Genomic DNA, 17,377 nt, shown 5'->3' with positions numbered 1-17,377 from the left:
GGGCAAAAATCACGAGACTGAATATTTTTTTATATGCCGTGCTAGGGATACTTTCGGCACTGAAATATGGGGAGGCTGAGCCCCCCATTTTTTGTTTTGAGGGGCTACTCCCCCTCCCCTGCCCCCCATGCTCCGCCGCCTATGAACCGATCGCTGAGAAATCGTCGAAAAGTTCGTGATAGCTGAGATGACAGCACCTCCCCCAATACAGACTCGCTAAGAATATTCTTACTTGTGATCTTTGTTGAACTTCTCGTTTATTCTTTTTCTTTTTATAGATAAAGTTGTCATCTGCCTGAAATTCTTCCACGTTTGTTCGCGGCCACGGTTTTCCAAAAATAATTATCGTAACAGATATTACAAATTTCGCTGCAGTTTCAATCCTTTCCTGATATACTACCCAAGTGTAATCTCCCGCTTATTTTCTCCTTCAGCGAGACGACACTTTGTTGAGCTTGACTTAAAACTACTCGGCGAGCGGAGAGCAGAATTTTTTTGTTTACATACCCGACACTGACTAGCCTTTAACCCTTTCACTCCTAAACGCGCCTTTTTAGGCGTTGTTTGGAGGTGCAGTCATTAAACCACTTGTTAAACCACGTGATAAGAATCTGATAGAGCTTGGATCGACCTTTCTACAGGACTGTTCATTTTGGATATCGGTTGCATTCTGACAGAGCTAATCAAAGAAAAACACGATCCGTTTTTGGTGCAAAATCGTTGCTTAAACAGGCCAGTACACCTGTAATTGGTTAAGGTCTCCTTTTCAGGGTTTTCCGATGATAACTTCAAAACAGTTTTGGCCAGAAGAAAGGATATGAAGAGTAGAAAGTAAGGAGAATAAGAAAGCGGAAAAAACGGAAGCAAAAGGGACAAAAAAAATTGGAACGGTTCAGCAAAAAAAAATGGCTTATGCGCATGCACCAAAGTGAAATATTGTACATTTTTACACGAAATCTTTATCAAAATGTTGCTGAAGTATAAAAAAGTGCTTCTTTAACAAAGTTAAGGTAAATTTAAGATCATAGCACCAAAAATTCAGTTTAGCGGTTAAAAAACGCGTTTTTGGGGGAAAATTCGGGAGTGAAAGGGTTAAACCATTTACGAGCGCCCAATGTTTGCCCATCTCGACACAAATAATCCAAGCTGTGATGCAAATTATGAAAAGATTATGACGAAAATTTCACTTTTGGTGGAAAATGAAAAAAACTAAAATAAAATCTTACTAGACAAGTTCATTTTCTAATTTCCCAGAGGAACGTCTGACTTCACGCTATACGGATATTCGTTTTTTTACTTTCCAAAGCTAACAGTATAAAATAAACGTGACAGTAAAGTTCACTCTATATACCAGACGAGGAATACAGCGTCTTTATCAGTCATTTATTTCAACTTTTGCGTGGTGAGTAAAACTTTCCTCGTATTGTATACCTTTTATAATATATACCAGTTTAATTACAAAACGTAATTTCTTTTCTAAGGCCATCCCAATAAAATGTTTCGTTTCGCATCGCCCCGTGTCTTGTGATGGTGAGTCGGTCGGTCGGGCAAAAAAAAAAAAAAAAAAAGAATGAACACTTTAAGGGATCTGGGTTCATTAAAGAAGCCAGGAGATGCAGAACCGAAAGATTTTGTTTCAGTTGATCTCGCTGAGAATGTTGGAATTAACTCGGGCAAATTAAGGCATGGGTCAACAGTTATTTCCCTCAAAAAAAGTGAGGGGGTGGTCTAACTTCTAAGGCGTTGTTCATTACAACATAAAATTGTAGTAGACAGATGAGTCTCCAACAGTGATGATTTTTTGACATGTCGAAGTTATGCAAATTAGGTCACGTGACTTAATACGCTAAATAATCGTAGAAAATCTTTAAGCGAAATTGGGAACAGTTTATAGCAAGAGAAATTCAACTAAAATGGTACAAGACAAGTCCTAATAGTAACAGCAAAGAAACTGTGCTTGGCAATTATTGAATATTTGATTGATTTTGGAAATAAAAAGCTTTTTATACTAGTACCCAGTCTCCCAGTAAAAGTGTTCTGTCTTTTGAAACGTTTCCTTTAAAATATCTTAACATTTCCAAGCACAGAAACAATGTACCTAATCGCCTTAAAGTTATAAAACTGACAGCAATTTTAAGGAAGCAGGAAAAAGTGTTCCGTTTTACGTAAGGGTTTTTTTGCGCCTTAAGAGGTCACGTGACCTAATTTGCATATTTTAGACATGCTAAAATGACAACAATTGATAATCCATGGTTCTGGGAAAGTTTCATGCTGCTACAACTAAAGCTTCAAGAGATAGACTACCCCCTCACTTTCTGGGCGAATATCGAGAGGCCCATGCCTTAATTTGCTTGCATTGAGAACAATCGTTAATGCCCTTGGCACGAAACAGCCTTTGAAAAACTAAGTAACATCACATCATATCAATTGTTGTTAGTAAAACAAGATCGTGTGCTTGTACCTTCAACTACTTGCCTCCTTGACTAGTGAATCTGGAATTTTTTGTTTTACATTTCGAAAAAAATGGGTCGGTCGGGCGATGGGAAACGAAACATTTTATTGGGATGGCCTAACCAAGAGATAAATACTGAAACTATTACTGTAGCTGTACGCATGTTGTAAGTTGCACGTGATAAAATAGCACGCATCGGCGGACTTCTATTCAACTCCTTTTTCTGTTTATTTTTCAGTTACACTCAGACACAGATATTATACCGTAAATATAATATCGTTTATTTTAGTTTATTATTTAACAATTATTCGCCGAAGGCGAAGTAATTATTCAACAATAATCACCGAGCCTGAGGCGAATAATTGTTTTAGTATAATTTTCAGAGGTGAATATCAAGAACTGCAAAATAACAAAAGAAAACACCTGCCTCGTCCCCAGGCGCCGATTGGCCGGACGGGAAAACAAGGAGCGCGGGGGTTGATGGCTAGGGAGCGAGCCGCTTTCCCATCCGCATCAGGCCCAGAACGCCAAGCGAACCGTGCACGACCAAGGACGAGGACGCCTGGAGACGAGGCAGAGAAAACACGCAAACAACAAACACAAGTGCTCGCTTGCATACGTGTAAACCAGTTTAACTCGTCGATTGAAATCGTAATTTACACTCAAGTTTAATTTAAGCAATACAACGGAACAAAACCAACACTACGAAAAAGAAAGATATCTGGTACCTTTGTTTAATCGTTGGTGACTTCTGAGGAATTGTGTGAATCCTCAGTCGATCTGACTGAGTTTCTAATGGCCGCGTCCGATCTCCAAAACCACCATGTTTACGATCAATTCTAATGCCTTGAAAACCATCTCTTGAAAATATTTTCGTTACAAAAGCCTTGGTAGTTAATTTGCAAAATTCCCAATGTTTTAAATATCCAGGACTTGGAGGGATTTCTTTTAAACGAGAGAAATTTTCATTCAGCAAATGCCGCCATGTTCACTAGCCTTGATGGTAAGGTGGCATGGCTTATATAATTAGTGCCAAACCTTGAGATGCTATATTCACCGCCTAGCTCGGTGAATATTGCATTATAATCCGTGCTTCTCGACCAATCAAAATGTTCCATTCTTGAGTTCACGTCTAGAAATCATTCTAAAATGTAATATTAATTTGTGTTAGGTAGTTAGTCACACACGACCCCTCAAGAATGTATTTGCTTTATACAGATCGTGGTTAAATAAAGGTTTATTATTATTATTTTTATTATTATTATTAAACAGATTTAAGAAATTAAGGATCATGAACAACATTGAAGAATTCACAGAAGCCATCAGTATAGCCTTAGTTGCTGCCATTTTCCTTCTCAACACCGGTCGTGCTCTAAAAGCTATCGAGTTATGCAAAGAAGCCTTGGTTTTGCTAAATAATAAAGCGCTGAGTATAAAACAGCAATTTAGCAAATTGATGTACCAGAAATACGTCGGAGAAATTTACGAAACAATGTTCGACGCGTACTGTTGCATCCACGATTACAAAAGTGCAATAACATATGGAAGGAAACTTCTCGTCAATTACTCCGAGTGTGATGAAACAGTGAGCGAAGGGACCCTCAGCCTAATACTGGCAGAGATATATAAACGTCGAAATGAATATGTTAAGGCAAAAGAACTTTGTGAGAGAGCAATCACTATCATGAGAGAAACTAGAGACAAAGAAGGAGAATCAATTGCATGTGTACAACTAGGAACTGTGTATCAATCTCTTGGTGACTATGTCAAGGCTAAAGAATATTTTGAGAAAGCACTTGTGATCACCATGGAAATTGGTGACAGAGCGGCGGAAGCAAAATGTTACGTAAACCTTGGAAGTGTGTTAAAATCTCTCAGTGAATATGTCAAGGCTAAAAAATATCTCGAGAAAGCACTTGTGATCAATATGGAAATAGGCGACAGAGAAGGAGAAGCAACATTTTACGGAAACCTAGCTATAGCAACTGTGTTAAAATCTCTCGGTGACAATGTCAAGGCCAAAGAACATCAAGAGAAAGCACTTGCGATCGTAATGGAAATTGGTTACAGAGCGGAAGAAGCAACATGTTACGGAAACCTAGGAACTGTGTATAGATCTCTTGGTGAATATGTCAAGGCGATAGAATATCTCGAAAAAGGACTTGTGATTTTAATGGAAATTGGTGACAGGGCAGGACAAGCAGTACAATACGGAAACCTGGGAAGTGTGTATCAAGCTATGAGAAAATATGGAGAGAGTAAAAAATTTCTCGACAAAGCACTTGCAATCTTAATGGAAATTGGCGACAGAGCCGGAGAAGCAGCAGTTTACGGAAACCTAGGAACTTTGTTTGGAGCTCTCGGGGATGATCTCAAGGCTAAAGAATACTATGAAAAAGCACTTGCCATCATGATGCAAATTGGTGACAGAGCCGGAGAAGCAGCAGTTTACAGAGACCTTGGAATTGTTTGTCAATCGCTCGAGAAATACATCACCGCCGAAGAATATCTCGAGAAGGCACTTTCAATAAGTAAAGATATTAGAAACGGTGAGATTAGTTTCAGTGCTACTGTTTTCTTACATTGACTAAGTTATCGCAAGAAGAGTCCAAAGAAGCTTTATCTAACCTGTTTCAAAGTATTGAAAAATGCGAAGATTTGCGAGTTTTTAATGCGGACAGCGACGAAATTAAGATATCCTTTGCAGACATGCATGTTTTTCCCTACAAGAGGCTCAGTGGATTGCTTTGTGACGCTGGCAACATTAACAATGCTCTGTATGTTGTAGAGCTGGGACGTGCTAGATCGCTAGCAGACTTGATGGCAACTCAGTACTCCGCTGAAAAGCCCATATCAGCTAACCCGCAATCGTGGATTTGCATTGAAAATATCATGATGAAAGAAAGCAACTGCACTTGTCTGTACATTTCTTATCATGCTCAACAAGTGTTTCTGTGGATTCTCGAGACAAGCGGAGTCATTTCTTTCCGCAAAATAACAGTGGATAAAAAGACTCTTTACAAAAGATTACCAAAGCTAGCCGAAAATTTGGATGAATTTTTTGCCATCATGGCTAAAAGGTTCCGCAGCTTTGGTATTGTACCCGAAGAGGTTTGCGAAGATCGATCTTTAAATGACATTGAGTCGGCGGAATCTGATTCTTCTCAGGAAGAGAGGCTTCCAGATTTGCGACATGCAAAGGATGAGGATGATCCCAAACTGAGTTTAGCTTTGTTCCAAGAAATGCTCATCAATCCTGTGTCTGACTTACTTAAAGACCCTGAAATCATCATTGTTCCTGATCGCAATTTGTACCGTGTTCCATTTGCAGCTTTGCTCGATGGAAGTGGGAAGTATTTATCAGAGACTTTCAGGATCCGAATCGTTCCTTCATTGACGACTCTCAAGCTCATTCAGGACAGTCCTGCAGACTATCACAGTCAGGCTGGTGCTCTGATAGTGGGTGATCCTGATGTTGGTGATGTGATTTACAACGGACGTCTTAATAAAAACTTTGTACCACTGCCTGGTGCAAGAAAGGAAGCGGAGATGATTGGACGACTGCTGAGCGTTCAGCCTTTGTTAGGACAGCACGCAACGAAGCAGGCAGTACTTCAAAGGATAGATGCAGTGAGTCTGATACATTTTGCTGCACACGGTAACGCTGAAAGAGGAGAAATTGCGCTTACCCCTCCAAGCTCTACTACTGCAATTCCACAAGAAGACGACTACCTTTTGAAAATGTCTGACATTTCAAAAGTTCAACTGCGAGCTAAACTGGTGGTACTAAGCTGTTGTCACAGTGGCCGTGGACAAATTAGAGCCGAGGGAGTTGTTGGAATCGCTCGAGCATTCTTAGGATCCGGTGCACGCTCAGTGTTGGTGGCACTGTGGGCCCTAAAAGACAGTGCAACAAAGCAGTTCATGAGTCGTTGATGAGTCTAACAAGCACCTTGTTCGTGGGGAAAGTGCCAGTGAATCTCTTCACGAGGCCATGAAGTGGATGAGAGGTAACGGGTTTCCCGAGGTTCCCGACTGGGCACCGTTTATGCTGATTGGAGATAACGTGACATTTGACTTTAGAAAATAAAAGTAATTTTATACAAATGGAAAAAGAAAAAGTACAATATGAGTCTGGAGACTGAAATAACCCAGAAGTTTTCTTGCTTGTCAGTCTCCAGTTATTGTAATGTTTCAATAGATATTTATGGGAATTTATACAATAACCGAGCTACTGCGCGCGTTGTGATTGGTTGATGCTGTCATCTATTAGAGTACAGACGCACAGATGACGTAACTGCGTAGTCCAAATCAGTTTTGTCGGCAAAGTTTTTCAAAACTCGCGGGGCCACAACAAAACAAAAACGTTCAGCTTAGTTATAAATCTACAGTGAGAAACAGGTATCGTTCACCATTCGAAACATTTATCTGGGCTAAACAAGCTTGAAGTAGACAGTGAATGGTTCGAGAAATTATCGCCGGAAATCTGTGTGAAAGTGTTTGACTGATGTTGAACAGTTGGACGAAGCCATGGGAAATAAGTGAATGGCGGTTGAACGCTTAGGTTAAAGCTTACAGATTTAAACAACTTTTCAAATGGAACAAAGGTTAGTTTTTTCGCTGACGTTTTAATTTTCCATTATTCTATTTATTTAATCGGTTTAACAGTGTTTCTTCGTGGTTCGTGAAATGGAAACAACTTTAGCTCACCGGTAGCGGAACTGCTTACACTGAAGTGTACTGAAGTCTTCTGTTATTGTATAAAACAAATATATCCATTTTGCCGTGGGTCTGTTAAGTTATAGATCACAGAAGACGTCAAAATCAGTGGTAAGAGCATCAGGCCCTCGCCTGCGCTCGTGGGCCACTTTTTTTCTTTCCACATTTTACGTCATCGTATCTATACTAACAACCAGAAATTCTATTTGTAAAGAGAATATAGATGTGTTAGTTAGTGCTCAGCTGTGTTCTATTAATCTCGAATCTGATTGGTTCTCCCACTTTTTCTTTCCGATCAACTACCTACTATTTTCGCGCTCTGCTCACAGTCCTACTATTTCCGTGAGGCTCTCAGCCGCAGTCTTCCTAATTTTATCAATCAAAACATTCAATATCACGCTTATATTTTTGTTTATAGATCGGTCAGTGGGTTATCAACACATCTGCCCGCTTGTTCTCGCTTCGCCCTCCCAACTCCCGTCCTCGCTCCGTCTATAAACAGTCCCGCGCCTCGCGGTTCTTTCTTTCACATTTGGTGTCTTTCGCGTGTCCTCCTCCCTACTTCTTCCTTTTTTAGATTAGGAGTATTGGATCTAGTGCGTGGGGATTTGTCCATGGATCCGCTGTGTAGGTTGTTTTCTGTCACACTTTTATATGTCAGTTAGGGATTGTGCAATATTAGCAGGAGGGGGAGGGGGATGGGGGGCAAACCGAGGCCTCCGGGGGCATGTCGTTTATGTGTAGGGGGTGCTCAGGTGTATTTGCAGGGGGGATCTTGCGTTTTGTGTACATGTCTCATCGTGTGGCTCTAAGAGTGACGCACTCTTTCTCTGGTGCATTATGATAACCTGGCGTCAAGGATGTACTGGTTAGTCGTTCGGTTCTTTGTGTTTCTGTTCGACGCTCGTGTGTTCTCTCGGTGTGCTAGGTTGTCGTGGAATTTGTTTAGAATTATCCACTCTGACATTTTATTTTCTCTCCTTTTCATGAATGTAGAAGTGAACAAAATACATATACATAATATTCGATGAATGAACATCTCCTCACTGCAACTCTTATGCGTACAATCAATTTCGACCTAGTTTGACTGCTCCTTGATGCAAAAGTCCCAAACTAGCTCTTCTGCTAATCCCCAGTCCTGTGGGGCGGGGGGGGGGGGTACTCCCTAATATGGCCTATACAGAGAGGCTCCGCCCGAAAGAGGTACCTTTTTCAGATAGACTCTTGGTTTTAGGCTCGACTGATATAAAAAGCGGTGAAATTATGAAATCGCATTTTTATAACTTGACGTTTCGTTGCGCACATACTTTTTCAAAGTCCGTTATTTGGCAACTATTTTATTTGTTATGAGGTTGTTACTTTATTATTGTGTAAATATATTTATACTGAGATCAATTGTCTCAGTTAGTTCAGCCCTTTATACAATATATATATTGCAATTTTGGTCATACTTTTGTATTGCTTAAGAATAAAATCGATTTTTTTTTTTTTTTTCAGGCTTCAGATAAAAAGGGTAGGGATTTCACAAGTTTAGGTATATGAAAGGGTAGGAAATACTGTCATTAAGATAGCTTTTATTGGAGGTGTTGTATACACTAAAGCGGCCAGCTCAAATAGAGGAGTTAAAATATTAACATAATCTCTTTTGTAACCGTTGCGAACGTGACTCTCGACGGCAACTATGGAGGTGTTGGAGGTCTCATTTATGAGGTTTGTATGGGAGAATACGCTTTCGAATTTATAGCTTTGATTTCTGTGTTCTCGGCGTGAGGGTGCTGTCGTCGACCCCGCTCGCACCGCTTCTAGAGTCGCTCGTGTCTCGCACAACTTCTCCGCTCTCCACGGGATCGGCCGGGACTTCTCCCTATGCGGGGCCGGAGGGACCTCGAGGTCACTGAAGAAATTGATCGAGTTTGTTTGTTTCTTGGGGGTGGGTCGGGCGCGCCTGTCGGTTTCGTCGCCTATTTATTCGGCCGTTTGGTTTTTCCGCTGCGGCTCCGTCCTCTCGTCAGAATTTTCGTCGAATTTTGCGTGATAGATCTTCTGCAGGGTCTCTTGGGAGCTGGAGTGGGAGTGAAGTCGTGAACGATTCGCACGGGTAGTGGGGGCGCGCAGGTCGCGGGTGCCTCCTCATCCGGTGCGGCGCTGCGCGTCAGTCTGCCGGCGACGGGGGTCGAGGGACGGGCGAGAGGTCGGGCGCGTGAGGCACGGGCGGTCTGGGTGTCTCAGTGCTCTGGGGGAGTTTGGTCGCCCCTGCTGTCGTGGCGGTCGCGGCAGGAGATCGACATCTCGCGCCCTCTCGGATCGGGGCACGCTCGCGTCTCGCTGGGGTCTCGACTCTGTCCGCCACTCACATTGTGCGCCTGCGGCGGCTCGGGATGCTCGGGCTACTGCGAGTACTCGAGCAGCTGAGCTGGCAGGCGCGCGAGTCAGTAGGATGCAGGTCATGCTCGTCTGGATCGGACGATTGGACGGAAGTACGGGTACTTGGTTCGTGGAGATGATCTTCTTGTCTACTTTGAAGGCGTTGGAGTTGTTGAATTGCAACATGGATAGGAGACAGAATGGCAGAAAGTTGGGTCGGACGCGACCCCATCGTGTTAGCCTACGCGGTAACGTGTCATAAATCCCGTTGATCCCTCTCCTCACTCGCGATGTGTCGGACTATTACGTCGCCATTTCCAGGGTGAGATCTCCTGGCATCTTCGCTTTTATTTACGACGCACTGTTGCCTCAAGAGGCGGTGGGATGTGCTCTTCACACAATTTGGCGTCCTGTGGACGATTGTCGCTGCGTTTAGCCTTTGAGCAGAACCTTCTCTGGGACGTTCACCTACGTGAGGATGAGTCTTTTTCATTTCCAACAACTTGCTTGACGAACAGTTGATTATTTCGCGATCCCATCCCCTGGGTGTCCGAGATTTTTGCCGTCTACACCACGAATCCATGCTTGCGGTCCCCAGAGAGGTTTTGGAAAAATGCCGCGGTTTGTGAGAAACTAGCCTCACTTCGGGAAACGCATGACGGCAGCGTCCTCAAACAAAAATTTCATTGTTTGCTGTGTGGTTTAATTTTTGTGGTGAGCACATCTCGGTGGCGGATGAGATGTGGCGCGGCTCTGTCTCGTCTAGTTGCTGCGTTTTTGACTAGCGAGGATTTTTCCGGTTACTTTGTTCTTTATTTGGTATTCCTAATGTAGCCAGTCCGAGAGCTGTTGCTGTGGGCTTCAGAGCTGTCCCCTGTTTTTGACGTAGGGTGAGAACGATCTAGGAGGTGGTCCCTTAAGTGGCATGAGTGGTGTGGGGCGATCAGACTTCTTCTGCAGTGGAAACCAAAATTGCATAACTCGCTTAAACGCCTCGGATTGGCCTGAGAACCGAGATCAACAGAATAACGACAGGACATTGAGGTAAGTGATTTTTTGTCAAATCTCATTATATTTACTATATCGCGTATTCTCCCATACAAACCTTCATAGGCGTTGTAACAAACACCTCCATATGTTCCGGTCGAGGTCACGTTCGCCGGAGATTATGTTAATATTTTATCCTCTAGTTTGGCTTGGGCCGCCTGTGCATAGAAATGTAAGAAAACGTCTGTTTTAAGATATGTGTGTCGTTAGGTATATGAAAGGGGTACCTTTTTTCAACAAAAGGTATACGAAAGGGGTGCCTTTTCCGTCAAAATGGTATATAAGGGTAAGGAATGGACCTCGGGCGGGGCGGAGCCTCCCGGCCGTATAAACTTTTTTGGTGCCCCCCTCCCCCCCCGGGTCCCCAGTGAAACAACGCGCATTGAATGTACTTGCACTTCAGAATACAGTACAGTGCAAATTAAACTTATTTCGTCATACATTTTTATGATAAGAGTGGAAAATGACTGTCAAATAAATGATCTGTTCGTTGAAATTCGATTATACGAAAAAAGAGCTAAAGGATGTTTCATTGGCATCCGTGGCTAGTTGCAAAACCGGAATTCGATATCGGGGAAATTTGACCCAAATAGTTTGATCTGACAAGGGATACAAATTTAGTTCGAGTTAGCGGGGGTTTTCGAGTTATCCAAGTTCGAGTTAACCGAGTAAATGACTGGAAAGTGGGGTCAAATCCAAGGGAAATGGAAGTTAGTCCGAGTTAGCGGGGTTGTTCGGATCCGAGTTCGAGCTACCGGGGTTCTACTGTATTTACCGTTACAATGTCCTCAGGGTGGTGTGACAATCATGGACAAATTTTCCAGTTGCGTTATGAATTCAAGCGTCCCTAAATATGCAAAATTCAAGAGCAGGTAATTCAAGTGATTATTCACAAAATGGCGTCGTTGTGCTATCTTATCTTGCTCTTCACTATAAAGTCTGCTTTTTCTGCTAAAATCGCAGGCTTAGCTGCCGTTTCTTCTGGATCACATTATTTTGTTATCAGGAACGCTTTACAGGAGCTTGCTTCACGAGGTCACGAGGTAAAGTGAGCTGTTTCTTGTGTATAAAAACATTGAAAGGAATTGAATTTATAATCGGCATTAAACAGTAAGAATACTCTCTGCAGTTAATCCTCAAATAAGACTGACAACTGGGCTGCGAATGAAACAAAAAACGCGAATCTGTTGACGGGTTCCACTAGAGTTTACATTCGTAGACAAATCGCTTAGATGTGAGACAGGTCATAAGATAGAAGCACCTTCTTGTGTCGCATAAACATGCAGAGCATTGAACCGTCGCTAAATATAACTCCAGTTTTTGTTTTCCAAACAGCTTTGTGCTTTTTTTGAAAGTTTACTGCATGTGCGAGTTAACTCTGGCTTTTTTTAGGTGTTTTTGTAGGGTAGCGAGATTATCGCGTTTCGCACTTCTCGCTTTCCTAGAGTACAGTATCACGAAATAGCAATTGCAAGGGGAGGGGAGGGTGAGGAATTTTTGGTTTAGATGTTTACGCCCGTCCATATGCAAAACTGACCATTGCTGTCAGTCGAGCGTAGCGTCTATTCCAATATCAAAAATCAATTACACTATTTTTTTTTCTTTAAGAATATATTTTACAAGAATATCGAGGCTGAATTTTGCAAAATTTTGAGAATATTTTAACAATAAATTAAACCCAAAGCTAAGACTTTAGAAAGAACATCATTTTGTGTGTTGAAACTGTGTAAATACAATACAATTGTGTTTTTAACAAAACCGTTAAAATCCTTCATTTCTCTAAATAATTAATTAAAACACTAGCTAAAAAACAACAAAAGCAGCACTAGCCGTATATTTGATGCTAATACATTTCTGCAAGAACTATACTCTTGTAATTGTTACTCCATCGTACTCCAATACATGCTAAAACGGAAATGTCAACGCTATAATCTAAGAATATTCGCCAGAATATTTCAGCCTCAAATCGACAGAAAAACAAGAATATTCAGCCTGGGCCGGAAAAACAATAATCTTATAAAAAGAAAAGAGTGTAGCGCTTTTTGCTTTCTTAGTATTTTTAATAAAGTTTTCTCGCGCTTTCACGCAAAATTTAGTTTTCTTACGCGCTGTCACGCAAAATTAAGCTCTATTGTTGAAGTTGGGAGAATTAAACATTTTCATGAAGAAGGATGAAGTTATATTTTAAACTTTTGGTTTCCAAAGGTTGTGATGTTAGTATCCTCTGATAGGCCAGAAAAACCGAATGAAAAAATCCCACACAAGACGTACCAAGTCCCCTACAAACCTGGCTATATTGAAGATATGCTGATAAGACCTGCACTTGAAGAGAACAAATATATGATTGGGTGGAACATGAATAGAATTCAACTGGTCATGTGTGAGTGTCTTTTGAACAGCAGCGAGCTCTTACAAGAGCTGAAGAGCTTTGATCTGATATTGTTTGATTCAACTGCACCATGCGGTGTGTTACTCAGCCAGGTCCTTGATATCCAGACTGTGATAATAGTTATCGGACCTCCCAACTATGCTTTTGCTATATATCACATGGTGCCGCTACCATTATCATACGTTCCGATGCGCGGATCAGAGTTTACAAGTAAAATGACATTCATGCAGCGTGTTGGTAATGTTGGAATGTATGGTCTTATCAAAGTTCTACTAAACCTTCTGTTTGTACGTCCATGGGACGCACTTAAAGTTAAATTCAACATTAAGCCCGAAAGAAATTTCCAGGAAGGTTATGGTGATGCTGAAATGGTGATTTTCTTGGCGGATTTTGCTCTGGAGTTTCCGCAACCTCTTTTACCAGGTTTGTAGACCACATAAAATATTTACGTTTTACTTACGTCATGAAGGGTTATACTGACAGGAAACGGGAGGGTCAAACTAAAAATAAAATTGGTGGTAATTTAAGGAGGGCCTAAAAACGGGGTTGGGAGTTTTGTCGCCAATTTCCCGCCCGGAATTGGCGTCTCGTGGGGTGTAAGGGGGGGGGGGGGGATGCTGTTAAAGAGAGAGTGGTGAAAATTCTAGAAGAAGAATTTTTAAAGGGTACTGAGAACTTCTGGTCGTAAAAATTGCCCCTACCCACTACCCAGGAGAGACCAGTTACCCCGCGGTTTTCATATAAGGTCCTAGGGCCCGTTTCTCGAACTGCACCTGGAAACTTTTTGGGCCCGTAAAACCGTTTTTAGTTATTTGTATATTAAAAACAGAAAATTGTTTAGGCCTGAAACTTTGTATGAAGGGAGCCTCTGTTCATATTAAAGTCTGTCGGTAATCATAAGGTTTGAGATTTTGCTTTGTCTTTCCAAGTGCGTAAACGTTTCGGGACCTTCGATAAAAGGGCACCTGAGATCAGTGTTTCAGAATCGAAGTCTGATCCAAATAAAAGCCGACATGTTTCCGCCCGAAAACAATCCTACGGAACGTCTTTTTGTCATCGGAGATTGTACAGTCATTGTGTATTAATTTAAGACTTTTGATATTCAGGTCAAATTGTTCCACTGGTTTGTCTGATGATATAAGCAATTGATAATGTTCTTAACGTTTGTTTATACACGTAATAGGTAACATCATGGTAGGTCCAATAACAGTCCAAACACCTAAGCAGCTCCCCCCTGATTTTGAGAAATTTGTTAACAGTTCAGGAGGGCATGGGTTTATAATGGCATCCTTTGGATCATATGTGGAATCAGTTCTTCATAAAGACAAGTTAGATATGCTGGCTGAAGCGTTCGGAAAGTTGAAGCAAAAAGTTCTTTGGAGGCTCAAAGGTGTGTAAATTTACAAATTTTACGAGCGCGCCCTGAGTGAGCTTGTGACTGACTGACTGACAGATTATACGACCTGACGACCAAATGAACGGACGGTTGACAGAGGATGACTGGCTGGCTGACCGGACAGACAGATGGACAGACTGAATGATGGCCAGTGGACTGACGGAATGACTGACTCACCGGCTGGCTGGATGACTGTACTGACGGATTGACCTACCTGACTGGCTGGCTGGCTGACTGACTGACTGACTAACTGACTGACTGACTGACTGACTGACTGGCTGGTTGGCGGGCTGGCTGACCGACTGACTGACCTGACTGAATGACTGGCTGACTGGCTGACTGACTGACTGACTTGTCACAAGTGAGTGATCATAAACAAGAGGGCAAGTCAGAGCAGCACTATACATGCTTATTTTATCCAACGTATGACATGCCACTGCTCTTACAAAATGTTATATTATATTTCTAGACTACGTTCCACCATCTCTCAGCCCAAACATCAAAGTAGTGGACTGGTTACCTCAGAATGATCTATTGGCGCACAAGTACATCAAAGCTTTTGTCTCCCATGTGGGGCACAACAGTCTTTATGAGTCGGCGTATCATGGCGTCCCTGTGGTGGCTGTTCCCTTGTTTTCAGACCAGTTTCCCAATGCTAAGAAAGCAGAACAATTCGGACTGGGAATAGTTGTGGATCATGAAACTGTGGATGCCCAACAACTGTTTGAGGCAATTGAACGTGTCGTCACTGAACCGAGGTAAAAATGAAAATCAGGATCCCCCCCCCCCCCCCCCTTCTTCCCTTCCTCCCATTCTTCCTCCCTTCCTTCCTCCCTCCCCCCCTCCGATCCTCTCCCACTCCCTCCCTCCCTCCCTCCCTCCCTCCCTCCCCCCCTCCCTTCCTCTCCCTCCCTCCCTCCCCCCCCTCCCTCCCTCTCCTTCCTCCCCCTCTTTCTCCTTTCCCCTTTTCTTCCCTCCCTTCCCTTCTCCTCCCATCTTCCTTCCCTCCCTCCCTTCCCTCCTCCCTCCTCCCTCCCAACTCCCTCTCTCCCTCCCTCTCTTCAATTCCATCTCCCCACCTTTCCTCGAGCTCCCTTCCTCTATCCCCTCTCCCCGCCTCTCACACGTGCTTACTTTCACTCACTTTTTCCCTATCACATCCGACAAGCAATTCACTCACTTCTTTCAATGTTTATTTCTAGATTCAAGATGGACGCAATGCGCATTTCCCGGCTTATGAAAGACAGTCCACGGACCCCGGTAGAGAAAACTGGTGACTGGATAGAGTATGTACTCAGACATGGTGGAGCCCGGCACCTCAGAGCTCAAGTGTTTAACATCCCTTGGTATCAGTACTACTTACTTGACGTCATGGCTTTCCTTGTTGCTATAGTTACCTTGGTTGTCATGGTGATAAGATTGGCATGTAGATGCATGTGTCGTGTTTGCTGTAAAAAGGGTGATAGTAAAACTAAGAAGGAGTGAACTCTTTCTAATGCACTGCACTTGATTGTGTTAGGAAGCCATAAAAACGATGCTAAAATTAATAAACTGCGTAACGCCTTGAAGTGAAACTTATGAGAAAGAAATATTTTGTTGCTATGTACCGCAACGATTCGATTTGGCGCCCTACCTCCAGTGAGTCTCTCTTTTCCAATAAGCCCCCCTGTTCTAATAAGCGTTCCTATTTCAATATGCGTCTCTATTCTGTTGCTGTTAAAATTAACGCCTCAGTACATTGACTTCAGCCTTGGTTTATCTTCCTTCCGAATTACTCACATCATCGCCGCATAACAAAAGAACTTGTTTTCTTCTTAGTATCGATCTTGACTGTTATTCCCATGCTAAGGCACAATTCACTCAAATGAAATATCTCTCTTTCGTTTTACTCATTGACCGAGATGTTTATGTCGAAAAAGAAATAAGAGCCTCGTCTGTAATAAGCGTGCTGTCTAATGAAATAAGTGCCCCGTGTGCGAAAACGCAACACCACGGTATGTCATATTACATAAGCGACGTTTTTTTTATAGGAAGCACGTATAGTTTAGAAACAGTACTCAGGGCTCCTGTTGATAGCAGGGATGCGTTGTAAGCTCTTTGAATGGACTACTCAGATCTGAACAATATACATGTAGAGTTTTTCTTGTACGTACGTATTTTTTTTTTAAATAAAGGCGTCTATCTTTCTAAGCATATAATGCCGAACATCGACCATGCATTTTGACTAACCGGTGTATAATAGTAAACACTTCCGTGTAACAACTCTCATTAAAAATCGTTAAATTAAAATGGTTCTTATATAGTGTCTGGTCTCTGCTGATCTAAAAGGATTTTAAGACTAGATCATTCTACTTTATTGACAATGAATAGTAAGTTGTTGTCAATTTCGACCAGTCTAGTATTTTTCGCCAATTTTGTGTCGGTTCTGTTCCCCCCCCCCCCCCTTTTTTTCCCAATTTTTTCCCCCTCCCCTATTTTTTTTTCCCTTTTTCCCCCCTCCCTTTTTTTTTCCTCCCCCCTCTGTCTGAAACGAGGATCATTCGTTGGTTTTGTTGAGGAAGTAAATAAGTTGCTTGTAAAATGCCATATATACTCGGTAGTTGCTTCAAGTTAATGTATCAGCATTCTCTGAAAGTCTGTATTCCCTTACATTTCCTTATAGTTTGACCGGTTAGCTCAGTTGGTAAAGCGCCGGACTACCGTGCGGGAGGTCTCGGGTTCGACTCCCAGACTCGGACCAACACTCCGGCCGGGTCTTAAAATAACTGAGGAGAATATGCTGCCTTTGCAATGACATCTGCAAATGGTTAGATATTCTAGTCTTCTCGGATAGGGACGATAAACCGTAGGTCCCGTCTCACAAACTTTGCACATGTAATAAACTCTGTGGGACGTTAAAGAACCCACACACTCTTCGTAAAGAGTAGGACACGTAGTCCCCGGTGTAGCTGTCTGTCTCAATTTCACACTCATATACGGGGCATCATTACTCATTCCTTCATTACTTGTA

General features: G+C 42.4%; 1 protein-coding gene across 1 annotated transcript; it reads left to right on the top strand.

The window, feature by feature from the left end:
• Positions 1-11,281: 11,281 nt before the first annotated feature.
• Positions 11,282-16,530, top strand: LOC144630468 (2-hydroxyacylsphingosine 1-beta-galactosyltransferase-like). The gene is made up of 5 exons (XM_078488825.1): positions 11,282-11,625; positions 12,788-13,394; positions 14,155-14,361; positions 14,837-15,125; positions 15,570-16,530. The coding sequence occupies exons 1-5, from the start codon at positions 11,479-11,481 to the stop codon at positions 15,850-15,852; spliced, it is 1,533 nt and encodes a 510-aa protein (XP_078344951.1). The 5' UTR covers positions 11,282-11,478; the 3' UTR covers positions 15,853-16,530.
• Positions 16,531-17,377: the final 847 nt, after the last annotated feature.

Source organism: Oculina patagonica, chromosome 11 (assembly GCF_052425735.1).
Source record: "Oculina patagonica isolate OP01 chromosome 11, crgOcupat, whole genome shotgun sequence".
NCBI classification, from domain to species: domain Eukaryota; kingdom Metazoa; phylum Cnidaria; class Anthozoa; order Scleractinia; family Oculinidae; genus Oculina; species Oculina patagonica.
The sequence above is the reverse complement of the archived record's forward strand: the minus strand, read 5'-3'. Positions and strand labels throughout refer to the sequence as shown.